The 24,327-nt window shown below is 37.4% G+C and overlaps 1 protein-coding gene across 2 annotated transcripts in view; it reads left to right on the forward strand.

Moving 5' to 3' along the window:
- The window catches only part of LOC134820728 (uncharacterized), an 88,296-nt gene extending 63,970 nt beyond the window's left edge, over nt 1-24,326 (forward strand). The window contains exons 2-6 of one of the 2 annotated variants that reach the window (XM_063831304.1): nt 10,089-10,179; nt 10,340-10,439; nt 13,594-13,660; nt 22,771-22,905; nt 23,076-24,326. In XM_063831304.1, coding sequence (XP_063687374.1) covers nt 10,126-10,179; nt 10,340-10,439; nt 13,594-13,660; nt 22,771-22,905; nt 23,076-23,253 — 534 coding nt within the window. In that variant the 5' untranslated portion in view covers nt 10,089-10,125 and the 3' untranslated portion in view covers nt 23,254-24,326. The remainder of the gene's footprint in view (nt 1-10,088; nt 10,180-10,339; nt 10,440-13,593; nt 13,661-22,770; nt 22,906-23,075) is intronic. The other variant, XM_063831303.1, reaches the window with a different exon arrangement.
- Nucleotide 24,327: the final 1 nt, after the last annotated feature.

The raw sequence follows: 24,327 nt of genomic DNA on the forward strand, positions 1-24,327 counted from the left end.
TATACTAGCACATAGGGACCTTACATATCTAACTCTATTGTGTGTTATATTGTGCATTTCTTAAGAAAAATACACATTATAACCAAATACATGACATGCTTGTAGTCAATAACTACACTTATTGTAAGGGAAGATGTATTGGAAGATATGTATTATTTAGGTACATAAGTTTTCTCTTCGCTCAAAGTGACGATGTTGAATTATTGGACCTGTACTGTCATTATTCATTATGTTGTAAATCATGTTCAACAATTTCTAACAACTGGAGGTGTCTCTCAACTTCGCACAAAATCACGTTTGTATACTAGCACAGAGATCGCTATAGACAGAGGGAGTGTGGTAAAAGGGACTATGAATGTGTTGGTCGTTAGCTTTGTAGTTGGGTGTCAGCAACTAAGGACCCGGGATGTTTAACCTTAGTAATGCCCATTTACATTGTGTCAAGAACCTGCCGTTAAAAATAACGGTATTTGAGATACCAGTTACTCTCTGTTATGTATAATGATGGTTATTTGTTATATATACTGATGAATAGTTTTTCTAACTGTGCATAGTATGATGTAGTGAAACATGACTCCCTTTTTGCCACACTATCCTGGTGTTTTGTATAACACATGTATTGTACAGTGTGAAACTAGTCTCTGGTGTAACTTCATTGTTTGTCATAACTTTGCAGAACCCTGCAGAACTCACCCTTTCTGTAGAATGCAAATTTAATTGGCTAATCTGTATCTGGCTGCTTGGCGTTACTGTGTGCTATTGAGCTTCTAATGTCGTGGTCTTCTTGTTCTCTTACCTTACAATAGTCACCGTGTTCTCATGATCAAATATTCTTGTACTATTTTCCGGTTTGCTTCTGTTAAATTTGCTTCCAGTTATATTTGTTACTGCTATCTTATCATCAGTCTCTTTTTATCTGTATTTCAGTACGATGTTGGTCATATTACCACCTCTATCATATTCTATTAGTATCCTAATGTTATTCAGAGGGCATAGTTCAAGTTCCCAAGTCTTTTTACAGTAACCCTGTCAAGTGTGTATCTACATTAACTACTGACTTGTCTCTCTTAACATATATAACTATTTCTTGGTATTTGAGCATCTTGTCTTAAAGTCTTTCCATTACAGTATAAACTCAGATTGAAGTAAAAGAGAACTAACACCGAAAGTTCAAGTTAGTTAATAAAGAAAGTTCCCTGTATTCCTCGTTCACCTTCAATATAATGCCTGCTAAAGTTTCTTTTATGATACTCTTTAAATTCGAGCAGTTTGATAAGTTGTACATAATTTTCTAAAGGCCATGACAGTATCGCGTTACCATGACAACTGTTGAACTGTACCCAGACCGGCTGGTTCCAGCACGTGCAAACAATCCGACCAATGAGAGAGCTTTATTCTGGTCACGTGACTAGAACTAACCAATGAGAGAGCTTGAGGAGAACACCTGGGTGAGACTGTACAAAGTGGGCTACATTAATAGGACGGGTTATTAGCAGCCTGGATCAGCCTTACACTCTCTTTATTTAGAAATCAACATGTTAAAACTGTTATCAGTTATAGTAATACAGCTTACTCTGTATTTAACAGTAAAACATAGCATTATTACAGGAGACTCACCATATATACAAAGGGTGGTTATATTGTTGTGGAGGATCCATGGATTTCAGTTGATTGACCCGGAAACTATAGAGTCCCTCACTAGATTGGTTCAGCAGTACAGGGCCTCTTCAGCACTTGCTGGCAAAGCTTCAAAATATATTAGCTTTGTTTTATAAGCTCAATAGAAACTCTGTGACAATGAGTGAACATTAATAATTGCTTCTACTTGTCCTTGTTAATGAATTGTAGATCAGAGGAGACATTTAAAACTGAGGGACAGCAGTACTGCCTGAGAGGCAAATTCCCGAGATTCCTTGACAGTTTTAAAATTAAAGACCAATAGTCTTCCACTGACCGTACCCTCGTGAGGATCAGCTCCCTCCCTGAATTAGCAACCTCTTCTGACAGCATTGATCCTGTAGTCTTGATCCTGTAGTCTTGATCCTGTAGTCTTGATCCTGTAGTCTTGATCCTGTAGTCTCGATCCTGTAGTCTCGATTCTTTAGTCTTGATCCTGTAGTCTTGATCCTTTAGTCTTGATCCTGTAGTCTTGATTCTGTAGTCTTGATCTGGCAGCCTGATCTGGCAGCCTGGTCTGGCAGTCTTGGTCTGGCAGCCTGGTCTAGTAGTCTTGGTATGGCAGTCTTGGTCTGGCAGCCTTGAGAAGTAGTATGAGAAGTAGTTAAGTTTGACCATTATTGAAACCAGTGGAGTGAACTGTTATCTTACAAGGGGAGTTTATATACAATATATATTATATATTAGACTGTAAGTGTAAGGAACATTACTTATAAAGGAAGTGAAGTCTAGAGCTGGTATAATTTTATTGTTACTACACTACCTTTACATTTACTTTGATGCATCATACTGGTATCTTATGTGTACTTCCCTAGTACATATTAATACATCATTATGTAACTCCCCTATCTCTCCAATATAACCTTCCTTATTTTTCAAAATATATCACTTATAATTTATTAATAGATATGTATTTACTGGTATCTCCATAGTAACAGCATCGTGACGTTAGAACTATAAGTTACCTGCACAATAGTACAATACAAAACAAAACAGAACAAAACATGACATCACACTGACACATGAATTCACTGTCGACACCACTTTACAGTACTATACAGTGCTACTCGGTACTACACAGTACTACATAGCAGTGTTTATTGTAACAAAGAGTAAGGATCAGAGAAGACTATTTATAGTCACAGTCTCTGGTATCCAAGCAATGTTCGGCATGTCAGCAACTGCGTCACACAGACAAAACGGTATGTCCAATCACAGAGCTGTATTCTTGTCACGTGTCACAAACTGACCAACCAGAGAGCTGTATTCTTGTCAAAACGTGACATAAACCGAGTCATGTGATTGAACATAACAGAGTGATTTACAATTAGGGAGGTGACCTATCAAGTAACGGGTTATTAACTCCTATCTTTCAGATAAGCTCCTTTATTTTTGTGTTTTTTCTTTTCTTTTTTTCACCAGCTAGTTTTAAGTGCGGTTATCGTGATATTTGTTTCAATATCAAGCCGGCAAGCCGGTCAATATGTTATTATCATAAAATTGAATTAAATTAAAGTTTCTGGGATGCCTCATAGCCTTGCTCTTACGATAGCGGAGTCTACTCCTAGACTGGTTTTCCTTAAATATTAACATAAAGGGGGGGGGGGGGGGGGGTAGAATGCAAGATAATGTAGGATATTGGCTTCAAAATTGCAATATGGCATTGTCACATACCACCATTCACGTAATATATCGTCACATTATTCGAATTCTCTTAAACCCTAGCCCATAAGATTAGGGTCAATCACCATCGGTAAAATGTTATGCATTATTTAGTTGTGATCCTGCTAAACGTTTACAAGTACTCTCGTTGACTGTCTTTTTAGTTTAGGACTAAATTAACTGTATACTATACAAATCCTATACAAATACTCAACCAGTGACGATTAATTTAACAATTTATGAGGTCATCATTCATTTTATCGACTTAGAAACTATTGAGTCGCTTGCTGGCAAAGCTTCAAACCATAATAACTTTCCTGTCTCCCTAATCTCGAGAAGCTCACTATTGTTTCTACTTGCTCTTGTCGAATAGTTGCAGACCGGAGGAGACTTGAGGAATTGAGGGACAGCAGTCTTACACAAACATATGTGATTGACACTCGACAGTTGAAACATACTTCTCGTCAGCTGGTGGACAAACAAAGATTTGACACATTCCAGACGTGCCAACATTTTCCATCTGTAAGAACAATAATCTCCCTTAGACTGTATTCTCTTGACAATCTGCAATCCCTTTATGTGCTCATGAGCGCCAGTCAACATTGTTTCTTGATAATTTTATTGATGTTGTTAATTTTTTAGATAAAATTGTTGTAAATTCAGTTCTTGGCAAAACCGCGTTACAAAGGAAAAAATATTATCGTTTTTCAGATACATTTTCTCAAAGCTCAAATAATGTTTCCTTCAGTAAAACTACCCTCGGATATCATCTGTCAATGGCTTAAAGTTGTACCTTGCGGTAGCGGGTAGATAGATGGAATATAGATAACACTTTCCAATAACCTTTCCGACTGTGCTTTTGATGGTTGAAACTTCTCAGTCTCATAACTCGTATTAATTTGTTCTTGTAAATGTTCTTGTAAATGTTCTTGTAAATGTTCTTGTAAATTTCCTTGCAAATTTTACTCTAACTTCTGCTTCAAATTAGCGTGTAAATTACTTGAAGACGTGTATTATACCCAATAGATTGGCAGGTTCTCATCACACATTGAGTGTTAACGATGCACCTTGCTCGAAAACACTTCGTTATATTTCTTAATATAATGGTGGACCTCTAGAAGCAATTAAACTATGATAATTACATTCAATGTTTTGTTCTTTCGATGTAAAACTGAGTATCATCTCCGTTTTGTTTCTCCCTTCCTCCATGAGGTTGTGTGAGGGTTAAATGAGGAGCTGCATTGCAGCAAAGTCTCGGGCGAAGAAAGTATGGTACACACTACCTTAACCGTCACTGGCCAAATAAATCCTTCGGCTTCCTGTAATTGGCTGGTTGAACTTGTGTAACAATATGGCTGTTGGAATACACCGAAGTAAAATAAGTGTCTTGATTTAAAAATTTTTTTTTGATAAACAGTAGTTAACTATTTTAATTATAGCAACTATAAACAGATAACTTGATCGACTACAGAAGAAAACTTTTTCCTAACCTAAAACTAGACTAAGTAAGAACTTTTCCATAAAACTAGACTAAGTAATACATTTTCCTTAAAACTAAACTAAGTAATAACTGATCAAAACAGTATAAATTTTCATAAACTCATTAAACTATCTAGATCGTCTAAAACTAATTAAAACTGATTAAAACTATAAATTACATACAGCATGTTCTTATTTCGTCTAACTGTAACATATATTATATTATGTTACTAAAAGAGTAAAGACTCTACATATAAGTATATAGAGTCTTCCTGTACAGTGTACATGTATTGGCTCTGTAATATTCTTATTTTACCTTGTGACGCTAGTAATATGTCTCCTAGTACTATGTATAATGTTATATATTATATATAATGTTATATATTATATATCTCATATATAATGTTTAACTTCATCTTCTAAAATTTGTAAATGGTTTAAACGATTAACAATAGGCTTTAGGTAAGCATGTATACACGACTTATTGTCATTATATTGGGAGTTTTAAGTCACTGTGATATTGACATGCTACATATTTGGGGACCAATCTTTGAGAGGGATAGTAACCATGGAAACAGATACATAATTGGAGGTTTTAGTTAAGATTGCATTATTAGTAGATTTGTTTGTTACCATCTGTTATTTCCATACTTTTACTTTGAGATTCCTCCTGGTGATGTTATATTTTTTAGAAAAAAAAACAATTCATGCAGTGAAGGACAGTCAAAATTTCTATGCTGGAATGAAGAATAATAATATTTATGAAATGTAAACCGTTACTTACTTGGGTTACTTGGGTTGAGTTCCGAGCTAGAGTGCTACCAGGCCAAGAATGTCTTGCATCTCCCCCGCCAAGTAGTAGCACGTCAGAGACATGTGCCACCGGCCCACTCCAGCATTGAGTTCCTGTTCTGTCCAGTGTACCCAGGTGTTGGTGGAGTGTCAGGGAATTCATTGAGGAAAGCATCAAGAGCAGGTTTGAAAGTGGTCAAGGTTAGGAGGGACTTGATGCTAGGAGGGACCACGTTGTACAGTGCAGAGGCTCTAGAGGCAAAGGAGTTGAACCTCAGGTTATTGACACTATTGTACTTGGAGGACCCTAGTGGTCGTATACACGTAGTTCCGTATCGTGAGGTCTCGCGGAAGTTGATGTACTCATATTTTCAAAAATTTCTAAATTTAAATTTGAAAATTTTATCTGCTAGTATTCTTACGTTTCAAAAAGATATAGTTATGTATTTCACTTCTGTCTAAATCATGTATAATAATGTACTCGTGGCAATTTCTCCATCATCCATTAAATTAGTGGGTTACAACTATTTAGAGGTTACCAAGGTTACCAAAACACCAACTTTACTAAGGTTACCAACGTTACTAAGGTTACCAAGGTTACCAACTTTACAGGCCAGTTCTACCTCTTGACACTGCATAATGTTCAATGAATATTGAAGTTGTTTCTTAGCATATTCATATAAGTCGTGGCACTCATCGAGTATCGTAACATCTTATAATTCAAATAATAAAACCAATTGTTCTCTTCTCATGTTGTTCGCGAGAAACTAATCCAATCCCGCCCAATATATAATGTTATAGAGCAGTGATGTCTCTATAGTTACCACTATCTCTATCTTTAATTCTCTTAATATCCCGCATGTAAAAATGTCAGCACAAATAACTTTCTCCGCCAGCTACAACTTATTAACTAGAGTTTGTCTGTTTGTCTCTTTGTTTGTCTGTAAGTTTGTCTATTTTTGTGTCTGATTGTACGTGTTTTTATGCACGAGGTAATATAAAGAGAATGCAGCAGTAGCAAGATGTTACTACATACTTGTAAATAATGTCACAACATCAAGTGGGTACAGCTGGTATTAAGGCGGGTCTCTCACCTGTTACTATGGTAACGTCATACTGCCCTCTGATTGGGTAAAACTCAGGGTACTGCCCTCTGACTGGTGGGAATGTTTGAAGAGGTATATTTAGATCTGTAGAAGGTTGATGTGTCTGAGTTTACTCGAACTTACCTTCTAGAACCAATCTTAACTAGTCATCTCTCTTCTTCCCCTCGTTCCAATCCAGTTAAGACTACTCTCTGTAGCATGTCCACTGGAGGCAATACAGCTAGAAGAAGAGGGAATTACTTGTTTACTGGAGCCTTTTGAGTGAGGATTCATTTTCAATAATTTTCTTCATCTGTTTGTCTCAGGGATCCATCTTTGTTATTTTCTGACAGATGCATCCAAAGTCATCTGAAATACATCGATTCGCTATCGTACAGAAAAACCCAGACCCTCGAACAATAATTAATCTTAATATCGAAAACAAAGATTCATCACCTAATCGAACAATTGAAGAAATTTATGGATCATCTGCCAAAATTGCATCTTCCATCTATCATGATAGTACCGAATTTTAGTAATGTTTCAGCCCCTAGACCCCTAGACCCCTAGACCCCTAGACCCCTAGACCCCTAGACCCCTAGAGTCTAGACCCCTAAAGTCTAGACCCCTAGACCCCTAGACCTCTAGACCCCTAGACCCCTAGACTTCTAGACCCCTAGACCCCTAGACTTCTAGACCCCTAGACCCCTAGACCCCTAGACCCCTAGACCTCTAGACCCCTAGACCCCTAGACCCCTAGACCCCTAAACCCCTAGACCCCTAGACCCCTAGACCCCTAGACCCCTAGACCCCTAGACCTCTAGACCCCTAGACCCCTAGACCCCTAGACCCCGCCCCTCCCTATCACCCATCACAAGGGCCTCGCCCCACAGGAGGCATCCTGTCAAAGTTAAAAACTTAAAAAGTCTCTGTAGTCAGGGCGACAATTACCAACTCCTTTAAAACTGAGTATAAATTACGAGTGACCTGTGCGTCAGTGTTCATTGTGAGCCCCTTGCAGCTGTCTACTGTAATGTTTATCTAGTGAGACTGTTCCCATGGTTACAAGTGACACTGTTGTTGGGGCGGCTGTTCGTTTGTTCGAATAAACGTTTGTATGTGTGTCTGTTTTTTGTGTTCGTTTGTTTGCATTACTCTGTCTTTTGGATAGTCTAAATAAAACACCTTATTTTTAATTTAAAGGTTTATTACGTCTATTCAATGGTATCTAGAAGTAACCATCTCATTATAAACCTCTACAGCTGTTTAAAAGTTTAAAAGTTCTGAGCAGGTGTTACTATAATTACTTGGTAGGACACATCGAAGAACTGTTTAATTATGAGCCTTAATTAATTTGGTGTCTGAGAAAAGATGATATTTATAATTATACTTTATTTGTCAGGGGTCACTCAGACATTGTTCTAATTCTGCAGTCATGTAAATTGTAAATATTCCGCCCTGTTATTTTCATACTGTGTCACGTGAACAGCTTACTGATTGGGTGTTTTTGGTCACGTGACAAGAATCAAGCGCACTGATTGGACCGTCCCAAGCACCCTCAATATGTAATTTCCTGGTCCGATAGCATTCCAAATAGGTCCGATGCAATTATTGTTCCTCGGAAACCATTCCTTGGAAACGTGCTCTCGATCCTTTCCTTCAGTCACTCATCACGGGCAAAGCAGAACAAGCCGATCATATATCACGTGACAGTGAGTTTACCAATCAGGACGCGCGGTATTATCACGTGACATGACGTATTATCACTTGACATGACGTATTGTCACGTGATGTCACGCGGCAGGTCTGATTTTAGCTTTACATTGTGCGGCGTATTTGACCATGTGCTGTAAAATTCCCTTTGTTTGCTTCTAGCCTACTCTTTATAACCTCATCAGCTGTACTTTGTTGTGTAATTTGTTGTGTAACATGCTGTATCCTTACTTACTGTATCCTTACTTACTGTATCCTTACTTACTGTATCCTTACTTACTGTATCCTTACTTACTGTATCCTTACTTACTGTATCCTTACTTACTGTATCCTTACTTACTGTATCCTTACTTACTGTATCCTTACTTACTGTATCCTTACTTACTGTATCCTTACTTACTGTATCCTTACTTACTGTATCCTTACTTACTGTATCCTTACTTACTGTATCCTTACTTACTGTATCCTAACTTACTGTATCCTTACTTACTGTATCCTTACTTACTGTATCCTTACTTACTGTATCCTTACTTACTGTATCCTTACTTACTGTATCCTTACTTACTGTATCCTTACTTACCGTATCCTTACTTACTGTATCCTTACTTACTGTATCCTTACTTACTGTATCCTTACTTACTGTATCCTTACTTACTGTATCCTTACTTACTTACTCCTAATTATACTCATGTTGGGATAGTTTTAACTTCTAACTACCTAGTATTTTGGCAATTTTGTTTTTTAGAGGTCACGTCGGTAAGCATTTAAGTGGAGCGCTGTTTTTAAGTTGTATAGCGTGTAATATATAATATAACTAACAAGGTGGACATGTTGTTTCTGCTCTGTAGTTGCGATCTTGACAATTGAAATAAAGACTTTAATAAAAACGATTTTAAACTATTTTCACAGCTACAAATAATTACATTTATTGAGACTGATGTCGAACATCCGAAATATTTCGTTACATTCAAGTCGTCGTTTCAATTGTCAAGATCGTGTCTTTACCGTTACGTCTTGTATACCAAACGAATTTTTTACCTGACTTTGTTTCTGTTTAGCAGAACGCTTACCGAACTTTTAGCCGTTACCATGACTACCATTATAACATACTAATCAAAGCCAAGTCAAGTTTACAAAACAAGAAATGTTATGGTTACACTCTCTTTATATTATATTGAATGCTGTATTTATGTTTATGATCTCTGCCCACTGTTTTAACCGACGACAGAAATACATTCTGATAGTAATATTGTATATTTTTATATTGATTGCAAATAAATGTTTTTAAAAGTTAGCGCCGAATCCTGCCTCTGGGTACTGGGTAGTGTATCAATGAAATACAAGTACACAGATACACAACACTTCCCACAAGTCACATTCGTCGAAATCCGACCTTTCAACTGCTTTATCAGCTGCTGATAAACTGATAAAGCCAGAAAACGGTTTCAATCAATGTAGTTAAGTTCAAATTTTCATTGAGTTATTCTTTATTGGTTGATTTTATTGACTAAAAACTTTGTCTCCGATAAAATTATTACTCAATTACTTAAATAACAGCTCAAATATCTAGGAATTAATTAACTGACAGTCACTAATTACCTAGAGAATTAATTAACTGACAGTTACTAATTACATAATGAATTAATAAACTAATAGTTACTAATTACTTAATTACCCTCAAGGTATAGATGGTGACGCGGGATACTCCCCCTCTCTGATGTTTTCAGATGTCATCAGACGGTCTCTCAACAATTCAGTAGGGAACACCGCGGTCAGTAAATCAGTTAATTAGTTAATTAGTCAATTAGTTTATTTGTTATTTTGTTAATTATTTCATCCCTAACGAATAACCACATCAATATTGAATACTCATCGAACTTATTAAGTTACTAATTTATCAATTAATAACTAAATAAACAACACTCCAACAGACGTCTGATAACAACACGCTAAATGCACTGCAGCCAGTAGCAGCTCCAGTCTCAGCAAACGCTACTGGAGACGACACTGACAAGAGCATATTTATTCTCGGTTAGTTTATTAAATATTTAGTTAATTGGGTAATTAATTAACTGATTAATTAAACTATTAGATTAATTACTGCAAATAATTTCATTACATTTTATCATCTACGGAGATGCTACTATTTTCCTGAATTTGAATCGAGTGGAGGATAGTAGGGGCCCTAATAGTAAGGACCCTAATAGTAAGGACCCTAATAGTAAGGACCCTCATAGTATAGGGGCCCTAATAGTAAGGACCCTAATAGTAAGGACCCTAATAGTAAGGACCCTAATAGTAAGGACCCTAATAGTAAGGACCCTAATAGTAAGGACCCTCATAGTAAGGACCCTAATAGTAAGGACCCTCATAGTAGGGGCCCTAATAGTTAGGTCCCTAATAGTAAGGACCCTAATAGTAAGGACCCTGATAGTAAGGACCCTAATAGTAAGGACCCTGATAGTAAGGACCCTACTAGTAAGGACCCTAATAGTAAGGACCCTAATAGTAAGGACCCTAATAGTAGGGGCCCTAATAGTAGGGGCCCTAATAGTAAGGACCCTAATAGTAAGGACCCTAATAGTAAGGACCCTAATAGTAAGGACCCTAATAATAAGGACCCTAATAGTAAGGACCTATAGTAAGGACCCTAATAGTAAGGACCCTGATAGTAGGGACCCTAATAGTAAGGACCCTGATAGTAAGGACCCTACTAGTAAGGACCCTAATAGTAAGGACCCTAATAGTAAGGACCCTCATAGTAGGGGCCCTAATAGTAAGGGCCCTAATAGTAAGGACCCTAATAGTAAGGACCCTAATAGTAAGGACCCTAATAGTAAGGACCCTAATAATAAGGACCCTAATAGTAAGGACCCTAATAGTAAGGACCCTAATAGTAAGGACCCTAATAGTAGGGGCCCTAATAGTAGGGGGCCTAATAGTAGGGGGCCTAATAGTAAGGACCCTAATAGTAGGGGCCCTAATAGTAAGGACCCTGATAGTAGGGGCCCTAATAGTAAGGCCCTAATAGTAAGGACCCTGATAGTTGGGTCCCAGGAACTGCAGCAATTGGTTTGTTTCCTGTTACTCTCCCAACACTGTATAGTCCTGTTGAGCATTTGGTGTATTGTTTTACGCACAGTGTCGTGTTTTGTAATGAGTATTATAGTGGTTTATTATACACAGCACGTATTCATTGCTTGTTAATATTCAGTGTTAATTTCAGTTTGAAATTCTCTCGAATAAACCACTTTTAATGGACGAAGTTTGAATTGTTAGAAAATTTGTTTATTTAAGGAGTTATGTTTTTACTTAGTTGTATAGTGATGGTAGCAGAAAGTCACGATATCTGGAATTATGGTGATTACTACAGTAATGATAATATTACTCCAGACTATTTACCTGGTAATTATACTATATTTTATTTATCTGTCTGAACAAAAATGCTTAATATTTATAAATAAATTAGTTGATAAAATAGTCAGCTACAATAACACAACAGCTATACCACTATTAAATACCAGGTGTAATTAAGTTGTTAGTTTGAAGTGCCAACAATGCACACTACACACTGAACTAGAACATTACACTATTACACTGTAACATTAGCATAACACAGTGAGCTTTCTACCACGCCCCCCACTGGCTCATGAGGGAGCATCTTAACATCTGCTGTACAAATACAGTGTCATAATATAGAGTGTATATATTACATAGCTCTCGGCCTGCCGATTGAGCACTGTCAGCAGACGACGCCACCCACAATAATATTATATAGACTGTGTTTACAATACATATATAGAGATATAGGGACCTAGCGAACATTGGTCGTATGAACACTGAACACACAAAGGATATTTTTTGTGACTATTTTCCAGCATTTTTACAATGCTATGTCAAGAGATAAGAGCTATTTAAAAATGTTTAATAGTACTATATAAATTTGCTAATAGCGTTAGCATATTTAGACATGTGTGCATATATTTATATTTGATCGTAATTAAAGATTTTGAGGCGTTAGTGTAATGCCTCCGGGTAGTGCTCCTCAATAAAAAACATTAGTGAACATTTGTACATGTAATAAGACAAGTGGGATGTTTAGTAAGCTACCTGGATCAGAGTACCATTCTTACATACCTCCCTACACTCACCATTGCTACACTCCTCTTTTTGGTATTCTTCAGTTAGTCCAGATTGTACAGATCAGAGTTTTCAGACATTAACTACTCTCCAGATAACACACCCTACCAAAGAGCTAAGTCTGAATGTCTGGCCAAATATCCCCAAATGCTTTGGTATCCATGGTAACCAACAAATTCCTTCATTCTTGTCATTCCAGTATCTTTACTGACTTTAGTCTCAGACCAAATTGCCTAAATAATCACTGAGGAAGCCGTGACCCGGCCAGGGAATAAGGAGAATGGTTTGTGCATTCCTAACATTGTCTGGTCGCTGCACGTGCAATATTTATTCGAATACAATTTATTTATCAATACTTTACCTTCGATAACAATACTGAGCAGTTTGTCGTGTTATTTTGTGTTTTTTCTGCTGCAATTAGTTCAAACTATTCAAACTGTTCGCCTCAATTCTTGCCCAATCAGGTGGGGGAACTAACTGTGAACATCACAGTGAATATCACAGTGAATATCACAGTAAACATCACAGTGAACATCACAGTGAATATCATAGGAGCTTCATTGTAGAGCACAGTTTTCTAATTCAGTTTTCTAATTTAACTCTAGGGTACTTGTAACAGAAAAGCTTGACTATTTGGAGAACAGGAGTACTACCCTTTCAAATATCCTCTGAACAGAATTCCATATTCGTCCCAAACTAGATATTATCCTCCATTTTAAGTTTAAACACCAACCCAATTACAGCTACTGCTCTACTGATTAACTCTCAGTTTTACAATTATTAGTTTTATTAGTAAAATAGTAAATGGATTAGGTGGCATTCTAATAATATCACCTGACAAAGTTGTTGAGCGCATATAGTTGTTGTGAAGTGAAAATTTAATACTTTAGCAACATGATATTGTATAATATATGTTACCATCTTTATACTTTTAGCAACATGCTGTTGTATCTATTACCATTTTAATAATTAACCATTTTATTTATTTACTATATCTATTTATTTACCATTTTATTTATTTGTATCTAACCTATACCTTGTTCAGGTATTCTGATAGGATTCTGCGTGTTTGCAGTGGTTGGAGTTACAATGACAGTTGTGTGCTGGATAAGGTACGTGAGAAATGAGCTTTATTATCTTAGTTACTAATAGTTACTAATAGTTACCATTAGTTACTTTAATGTAGTTATTATAATGGTGACTTATAGTTTATGCAATAGTTTGTAGTACATAAGATTAATTGTTCCATTATTAGTTATTTGATGGAAGAATGTAAGGAGGAATTGTCCTAACTCTCAAGTTCCGTTTTGAAAATTCCGTTACCACTCTGACCCTCCATTGGCAATGAAACTACACAGCAACTCAAACTTAGATTTGAAAAATTATTCTTTATATATTGTTGATAATGTATATTATTACTATAGTTACCATGGTTACAATACACTGTGATTCACATTTACATGAATAGGAAAAATAATTTCAAATCGGAATTTCCAGCCTCCAACTTATGATAGCCCCCTTACCTAGCTTATTGTTTGTTTGTTTATAAACAAATAGAACGGTTCCAAAATCTGAGTTTAAATACGGTTGGTGCCTGCATTCCTGCAATGGTATTTATTAAGCCTTTATATCTTAATAGTTACAGTCGAATTATACATGTAAGTTACCAGTGAATTTGATGAAATCGTACCTTCGTGATGGTTTGAATTGGTAGTGATTGTGCAATATTATACGTATTACGTAATAATATACGTATTACGTAAGATGTGACCCTGTGACTATCTGGCGCGCCTTGATTCTCAGACCAATTATCTACTTAAATTCTTACCAACAACATTGTGAGTTCATTACAGCTTAACAATAGATTTCTTTAGCTGTGAACTGTATGACGTGTAGTGTTCAGTATCCAGGACAGAACTAAACATAAGATTAGTATGTATATTCAGTTCTTATCAATCAGCTCAATTACCCTTATATATTAAGTTATAAACCTGGATTTAAATATACAGCCTCTGTAAACAGAGCTCTGTTTACAGTTCTGTACATACAACTATAAACACTTGTTTATAACCACTTTGTTTATAAATAATGATAATGTATTGACCTGTAGTGGTCCTCATTCCTCACCGCATGGGAGGTGTGCAATGTTTTAAACGAGTGTAACAGTGTGTAACAGTGTGTAACAGTGTGTCTTATTGTGTATATTTGTAGTGAGGGCACTGGATCAGCTTACTGGATCAAACAGTGGGTACAAAAGAGACTATAAATATAGTATAAACACTACACAAACAGTATAGTGTGTAGTGTGTACAGACCTAATAGTGAGGTATTATTGGAGAGTTGGGGGAAGTTTTGAGAAAGGACCATATTTTAATTCCTTTCTCGTGAAGTAATTAATTGTACGACAATGGAGGTTATTTTAATTGATGGATAAGGAGCTCTAAAAGTATTTAGGAAGGGATTGCATGAGTTTTGAAAGAATACAGCTGAAATCATCACTCACACATTAATACTTTAATATACAGAGATACTAGATACATTAATAATTAGTTACTAGAGATAGAGTGTATCTAGTTAATTCAGACCTAACATTAATTAGTTTAGTTCAGACCTAACTCAGTTAACCGTGCTACTTGTAGTCAGTGAATGTGACCAACACTGAGTATTGAGTAGTTGGTAGTTATAGTGAAGTTATGTGTAGTATCACGTCGCAATCTTTTTAAGCAGTAATATGTACATGCTTACAGTAAGTATAGTTCTGAAGTATAAAAGTGTTATCAGCATACCTACATATCTAGGTTTATTAAACCTAACCGGACCAAGTATCCATATTTAATTTTTTATCATCTTACGCTGCAAGAGTGTGAACTCAAAAGACAAAACAGCTCTGGATTCCGAAACTTCCTGAGATTCCAGTAATTTCGGAGATTAGCAACGTCATAAAGTGCACTGTAGTCTGTAACCATGGTAATTTCCAGCAACGTCATTCACAGCTCATCTTACAACCCTTCAGCCTGATACTCCCAGATATTTTACATTTTGTGTTAGTTTCCTAGACAAAGTTTACAGAACCTGTTCTTATATTTTATACTTTTATAGCTGCTTAGAAAAATTGCTGTCATAATCCTAATATACCTTAATGTGATCATAATTATTCTTTGCTTTCTTTGAAGATAATGATCATATTATAATGTATAGAATTAGTATTTAGTAGTATTGGTATTGTAAAGTATTATTGATACTCGTAGCTTGATAATGGGATATACGTAGCTTTAATAGCTTTTTAGATAATAGGTATAGATAATGATGGTAGCACGTGATACGTCTCGGCGTCTTCCTCATTATAGAGCTTTTATAAAAGTAAACATCTTATTAAATACTGAATAACATACTTTGGATGAGCATGTCACAAAGCTTACTTCGTCAGTTTATTGTTATATTCTAGTTACTTTTATTGTTTAATGTTATTGTTTACTTATTTGCCTGTTATAAAATCTGATTCTTATATATTGATGTACTTATTTTGAGGGTATTTTCTAGAAATAAAGTTTACCACTGCATTAGTCGTAGTTAGGTAAGAATAAGTTACCTGTGTCCTGTGCAAGATACTTGTAAGCTTACAATGCTTCTGAATACTTACTAAATACGAAAGCTTGCTTTAATGAACATTTCTAATTAATATCTGCTTAGTGTTGTGTTCCTTCCTTGGAAATAGACAGGAAAGATGTCTTTTCACTCGGCGTTTATGATAAATGTCACAAATGGTGGCGACGTTGTTTTGGCTCGAGCCTCAACGTTAACGAAATATGGAATTATCAGATTTAACGGTTAAGAGTTGAGTCAACCAAAATTTTAAACAAATTTATGAGATTGTCGTAAATGATGGCTGAACTCAGTGGCGTAACTTTGCCTGTTGGCGCCCCCCCGCTCAGTGACGAAAAGCGCCCCCTAAAATTTCTTGTGTCCCTAAAAAAAAAAAAAAAAAAAGGTCGGGTACTTTTTTTCTCGCCCCCCTACAGCTTTTTGCGCCCCTGAAGCAAAAAAGGGTACCCCAAATATTTTTTTCGCGTCGACTGAACGCTAAATTGGACAGGGAAATACACAAACAAGGCGTTTTTTCAGTGAAAGGGCCTAAAATTCAGTAAAAATTGCGCCCCCCTTATACGGCGCCCCCCCCCCCCCCCCCCCCCCCCCGCACAGCGGGGTCTGCGGGGCCCTAAGTTATGCCACTGGGCTGAAGATAACATTTTACTGACCATTTGCTTTAGAGTGACACTTTGGGTCACGTAAGGGTCTGCCCACACTACGCCTCTATTCCCCGAATTTCTGCCCACACTACACCATGTGGCGACGGGCCACATGGCGTGGGTCATGGCGTGGGTCAAAAGGCACAGTGTGTTTAGAGCTCCCGCCAGTTGGCGTGGAAACTCTCATGGAATAGAGGCACGGATTTTTAAAACATTTTGAAAACATGGCGTAGTGTGGGCAGAAATTCGGGGAATAGAGGGCAGAGGCGTAGTGTGGGCAGACCCTAACACTACTTCTTAAATCACAGCTACATTTTTAGTATCAGAAATATTTGTAGTTTCTCTTAATGAGAATTCAATTTTTTGAGAAAATTTAGCTCATTCGTTTTTGCGTACTTTAATCTTTACTTTTAAAACTTCTACTTTCCATAGAACGTCTTAACAGCACGCGCTAAAATATATTTATCATAACTTTTTCATTAAAAGCATTTTCTGTAACAGTTTGCGCGCGCGTTACGCGCTCTTCTTAATCTAAGACCCGGTTTATTATTTTATATTATTTAATATACTTACTCTTTGTCTCTAATAACCAATTAATTTCACCAATGGGAACTTGTATCTATTATACTCACAGTTCACTTTCTACCGACGAAATGCCTGACCCTCATTACATTTTAAGTAACTATATGAACTCTATTAAAGCCACCAGCCGACTGGTGTACAACATCATGTTCATTATCCAGTCTTTGAAAGGAACTCTTCTATTATAAGTAGCCCTGTGTAATACTCTGTGCTTATGAGCTATTTACAAACTATTACAAACATGCAACTTAACATTCTCATAGGAAGGTAGGTACTTATTATCTCCTGAGACCTACAGGTCCTAGTGTTCTGAAGATTGGGTCTAATCTGCGGAGTTTCACCACACTACCCCCGCTTTAACCACTGTTTGGATGATTACAGCCGCCACCGCGCTACTATATAAATAGGCTCTTACTAAATCGCTCGCCCAAATATTTCACGTGACTTTGGTTTTTTTGGTTTTGCAGCCGTACAAAACGGTTTTACATAAACCCTAATCCCAACCCTAACCCTAACCATAACCCCGAAGCTATCCATAATCTTAACCACAACCCTAACCCTAACCCGAGCCCTAAATAATCGAATTCACGTTTTACTAGCCTGTCACGTGACCAAAACGGTTTTTTGCCCATAACTGTCCAGGGAAGCATTTTAACCCTACGTCATGGGGGGTGATTCGGAATCAGCGTCCAAAAATACACCGATCAAGATCAATTCCATGCCTAAAGAGCCTCTTCACAAGAATTTTCTTAAAATTTGGGCGAGCGATTTAGTAGGAGCGATATAAATACCCCCACTATACCAATTTTAGGCTTTTTTCTATGAAAAATCGTCTGATTTGTCAGCAGATGGTACAATAACCCATCCATCTGAAAAAAGCATGGCGCTTGTAAGATTACCAGAAAACGTTTTAGGGGGACAGCGGGGTATAGTAAGCATGGCAACATTACGACATGATTTTGTCTGTAACATCAGCTCAAATAAATGTAGTGTTTCACTTTCATCGTTATGGGAATCTGGAGATCTCTTCTTGAGAGGTCTCTACCGCTATTCGCTAACAGTAATACCCTAATGAGCTTCTTGTTCTACTGTCCCTTACTTTGGTCTCCTAAATGTATCATTAGTTATGAAGATTCAGGGATATGATGATACGCAATAGAATACAGGAGCACTGAAACAGGTGGTACATGTAACCGTGTGGTAATGAGAAGGGTGGTGCCCACATACCCGTGCTACAACCACGTGTGTCGTGTGGTACGTGCTCTGAAGTGTAAAGTAACTAGTTAGGTCATAGTAAATACACCTGTATTCTGATTAACTGGGAGATACTCAGTGTATTAAAGAGCTACTCCAGTTGTTGGGGTTAACACACCTGACTGCACTTATATTATATATTATAAAGGAGCAGTGTTGTTTATAAAGGAGCAGTGTAGTAGGAGGGTCAGTGGTCACGTGACTTCATACCTCATATAGCCTCTAAATGATGGCTAGTCTTTAACAGCTCCCAAGAGCTGAGTCTATAACTACCAGCTAAATGGTATATAAGGTTCATATAATACGGGCCTCTAGTGTACCTCTTTATCTAGGGTACTATATACTAGTGTACACTACTTTTTCTGTTGTATCGTTATTCTGGACTGACGGACTCGTTTGGTACTGGTTCAATATTACCAATGAATACTTAATATTACAATCTGTTAAATTCATATAGAATCGTTATTATCGGGGCTGTAAAACATGTCCTTCTGGCTTCTTTGAAAATAACCCCCTAAAACGTACCTTTGCCATTTTTGAAACCCTTTCTCAAAAATTGGGACAGAAATCCCTTTTAAAGCCTGATAAGCTGATCCGCCTGATAAGAAACCTTGGTTCGCAATCAGCATGTTACGCTAGCTGTGTAATGAGCTCTTACGTAATTACACTAAACCTCCAATGAATAATTAATAACCAGGTTATTACCTGGAGTAGCAGCAGCAACCCTCTCTGTACCCTCTCTATATTCTGTAACCCTCCAATATAACATTATAACCACACTTTATGACAGCGTTACTCTGTCTGGGTTCTTAGGATCAGGTCACGTGACCAGATACTCTAGTCATGTGACCAGATACTCTAGTCTCCAACATATTCAATATTAATACCTCGCCATCCCTCCCTCTCTCTCCTTCCCTCTCTCTCTCCCTCTCTCCCCCAAATGACTCTGAATCACTTATACCCTACAAGGGGTTATTGCTACAGAGGGATGGAGAGAGAGATCACCCAACCTACCCGTTCTCTCTCTCTCTCTCTCTCTCTCTCTCTCTGCGTTATACTGCAGCTTGTTGCTTTCTTGTAGCTCTGTCTTTTGCTGTGATACGAGTCGCGCGACTACTTTCTTACACGAGGTAGCTGTTGTCGCGCGACTATTTTCTTACATCAAAGCGTTTAAATAACATTGGCCTCTAAAATAATTCCTTATTTTTTAATAGGCGTTTTTAACAGCAGTAACGTCTCTTTGTAATATACACTACTGAAACTTCTCTCTTTTGAGGTACAAACAACGGTTTAACTTTTTAGATCGCGGAAGTTTATATTTATTATATTTTCTTACTTGAAGTCAAAGTTCCTTCAAGTAGATTGTTGGACGTGTACTGGTATCTGCTATTACAGTGGTAACTAGGGTTACTGTTGTCATGGTTACCGTTGATTTAGATTTAGAACCTTATTCCCAGAAACAATTTAGATAGTCAAATTAAGCATTTCTGACTGCAGAATGATTGTTTTCTAGTCCTGGCGCGCCCTTTTGTACAACTCATTGTAGAAATCCTTATGTTAACTTGTATTTGGGGATTGAAAGCTCCTCGTTCTCTAGATGTGTCAGGCGAGGTATAAAAAGGAAAGTTTTAATTTATTTAAGAAATTATAACCAATAGAAACCTGTCACTTAAAGGCCTATCAGTAAAGTACTTGTTTGTTTGTTTGTTTATAGAACCCGTCCCCAATCTCGTATTGGAAAATGACTAAACTCAGGTCTGAGTGTGAATACGGGTGGTACCTGCAAGAGTGTTCATTAAGCATTTAGAGTTCTGTAAAACTGCAGTTACAATTGTGCTAGAGTATTTTTAGTATATGCGATTGGTATCAGAAATATATCCCTACATGCTTCCAAAATTTGTAAAGCCGTAGTACATACATATCACATTACACCAGAGCCTACACAGTGCAATCTCCTCCAGTCTATCTGCGCCGCGTATATTTGTATAATATACACGGCGCAGACTGGAAAAAACCACACTCTGCAAGTTCAATCCAGTGCAATGCTACATGTACGTACTACGGCTTCATCTCCAACTTTCTGCACAATGTACTGGAATGTTTTGAAGGAAAAGAAAGAACAAAAAAAGTGATATATATAAATAAAATCAGCGATTTAATGTTAGCCTTGGGACAGTAACTTTAATTCCCTGGTTTCTAAAATCAGCTTTTAAAAAAAAAATAATAAAGTATGTAACGTCGATACCAAACCGATTATTGAGCGATAATAACTGAGTAGTTGATTCCTGGGTTGCAGAGTCATTCAGATGTTCCAGTCTTCGAATGTGGTTCTTGTTCAGTTCTTGACCAGAAGTGTCTAATGAAGTAAGTCAGACAAGCAAACTTTTCCTTAAATGCTCATATAAGTCGTCTCAATCCCAGAAATTATGAATGATGACCCAGTGTAAAAGTGCAGAAATCGGCCGAAAATAACAAAGACTAAAAACAGTTAAAAGTGAAAGGATTCAAACACAAGGAAAATTAATAACTTAGAGCGTAATAAGGAATATCTCCAAACGGAGTTTTCTGAGAGGGTGAGAGGTTCTTTAATTAGAGCTAATGATTAAATGAGACCCACTAAAGGTACTAAATTAACCGGACTGCTAGCAAGGAATCGAGAGTCCAGTAAAGTACTTAAAGTGTCAGTGATTATAGCAGCTGTACCTCACATATCTCCTTGTTTGGTGCTAATAAATTTCATATTTCTTTATATGGTATTATTATACCACATTTCCTTATTTGGTATTATCATATCTTATTCTAAGACAGCTACTCAGGAGACGATTCCTACATTTTGTTTTATGATCATTACTGTGTTGGGTTCTTCTCAGACGTTCGCTTTCTCGCGTGATTTGTTTTCTAATATTATTTTCATTTAAAATTCCAACTTTTTCTCATTTATTCTCCCAATTTGAACACTCACTTTTACTTACTATCCTCCACTGACTCTGATATGATTTAATAGATAGTTGAGAAGGTTAGGAACTGGTGAAAGCAGCCTCAGTATTCCGTCTCTCTCACGACCCAGCCCTCCTTGGAAGAACATCGTCCTCAACCCAGCCTCCTTTCCCTCGCCCGGTGAAGTTGTCAGATCACCTGGTAAACCCTGCCCTGTAAGTTTTACAGTACCGAGTGAAGGAAAAGAGGACGAATTGAGGGAGGAAAAGGAGGGAAGCTGCCCTCTCGCTAGACCGGCTTCTGTGGATTTAGAAGATCCTGTACTAATAGGACATTCAATTGAACACTCAGTTGAACATCCTTCTCAAGACTCACTCGGAAATCTGTCAGGAAATACTACTGAACCAGCAGAACAAACCCCCTCTCAGTCTGAGAAGAAGATAGACAACAATCACGTATCTGAGAGTTCTCCACTTAAAAGCAGCACTCACTTCAGCTACTCGTCAGAGAAACCCTCTTCCCTCCCCCTCCACTCCACCTCCTCCCTCCCCCTCCACTCCACCTCTCCCCTCCCCCTCCACTCCACCTCCTCCCTCCCCCTCCACTCCACCTCTCCCCTCCCCCTCCACTGCACCTCCTCCCTCCCCCTCCACTCTCCTAACACCGCCTCCCCGCGAGAAGAGAGATCCTCTAGCAGATCCTCTTACCCTGACTCACCTGTAGAGTGCACTCCTTCTTGTATATTTATGTTCAAGAAACTTGCGTGTAATGTTATCCCTGTGTGGTGCTCTTTTATCAGCTGCAGGTGAGATAGTAGTAACTATGGTAACTGTTGTCATGGTAACTTTAGTGGTAGCTAGTGTAACTGTTGTCATGGTAACTAGTGTAACTGTTGTCATGGTAACTGGGGTAATTGTTGTCATGGTAACTATAGTGGTAACTATGCCACTATGGTAACTGTTGTCATGGTAACTAGAGTGGTAACTAGTGTAGCTGTTGTCATGGTAACTGGGGTAAATGTTGTCATGATAAGTGGTAACTATAGTGGTAACTATAGTGGTAACTATAGGGGTAACTTTTGTAATGGTAACTAGCAGCGTAACGTCTGATGTTGACATCCATATGTGAGTTAGTCGACACTCGACACACCCTGAGATAACCTCAATTTAATGACTTTCAAGCTAACGAAAGGTTGTTTTCAGAATATCCAACGCGAAAAAGCCGAAAGATACGGAGTTCAAGGCGAAAGACGCTGAAAATTTAGACAAGCAGAACATGAGAGACGTTCAATTGTCGGAATACGAAAAGAGGAAGAGACAGATGAAGGAACTTGACAAGTTAGTTTCACTTTCACTTTCACTTAGCTTGTTAAACACCATAGTGATACAGTTATCACCAAAGTAACACCATGGTATCACCATGGCAACACTAATATCACCATAGTAACACTGATATCACCATAGTAACACTGATATCATCATAGCAACACTAACACCTCGTCTCCCAGTCAACAAGAAGAGCCACCAGATGACCAGTTGGACGAGTCTGATGACGGAGGAGAACTAGACGAGATAACAGCGGTACAATCCCAGCCCCTTGAAGAGGAGACTATTGTTAACCCTAACTTTATTCACCACTACATACCCCGCCAATCTTCTCGTTCTGGCTCAATCAGGAGCAGCTGAACTAATTAGTCAATTAGTCGACTAATTAGTTAATTGACTAACGAGGTGGTGGGCCTGATATGTGAGGGTTAATCTGTGTGAAAGGTCGCTGTTTTAGGTTACAATTAACCAACTAGAACGGGGCTGCAGCTTCAAAACTTTATTTTTATCAGTGAATTTAAAATGAATTACCTTAAATTTATACGTGCTGACTTGGTTTTTAAAACGATAATATTCAAATCTTGAAAATTCATCAGTCAACTGCGACTGCACAGCTATCAAAATTTTAAGTTTGAGTTTTTACTTTTCTATTTTCTCTCTGTGTGAGAATGTTTTATTTGATAATAATGCAAAAAGAAATGAAGCTATTTTTAGTTAGGGTCTAGTTACCATGACAGCAGTATACACTACTACTCTACATACGCAGCCACGCTTTCAGTTTCAATTGTAAATATTGCAATACATTATAATACTCCACCGGATTTTAGTTAATTAAAACTATCATCCTCGCTTTTAGTTTTAAATCATTTAAAGTTTACTAAACAGTATTATTGTCTCAAATAACCCCTCTTTGAAATGCCCGCTAAATTTCCGCCAGGGACGGATGTAAAGGATGAGTTAAATTGGTAGAATATAGTGGACCTGTTTGAAGTTGGTTTCTGGGTAGCCAACAGGAGCACGTAGTTTGAACACGTGATATTGATACTCAGTCAGCGTGTAGCCTACTTGATGTACGAGCCGTAGAGCCGTTGTGAACCATGGTGTTAAAAGCGCTTCTTCTCTGAAGAATTGAGGCTGGCTGGAAGCTAACTTCAGATTGTGTAATCTATCTTATTCTATCTTTCTCTCTCGATTGTATGATTTATTTGTAAATTATAACGACTCACTGAAGATCGAATTTGATTATTCATGATGATTAATAATGGTAACCATGGTAACATTTGATTCAAGTATTTAAAAAGTGTAGATCAGTAAAAAATATCAAATTTCCATGAACCTGTTCTAGTTTTGCTTAGGGATTCTCTGTAAAAACTACCGCTTTGATTTTCAAACGATCATGATTGTAATTTTAGCTATTTAAAAAACTTTAAAAAC

Source organism: Bolinopsis microptera, chromosome 9 (genome assembly GCF_026151205.1).
Source record: "Bolinopsis microptera isolate Bmic1 chromosome 9, MBARI_Bmic_1.0, whole genome shotgun sequence".
NCBI lineage: Eukaryota > Metazoa > Ctenophora > Tentaculata > Lobata > Bolinopsidae > Bolinopsis > Bolinopsis microptera.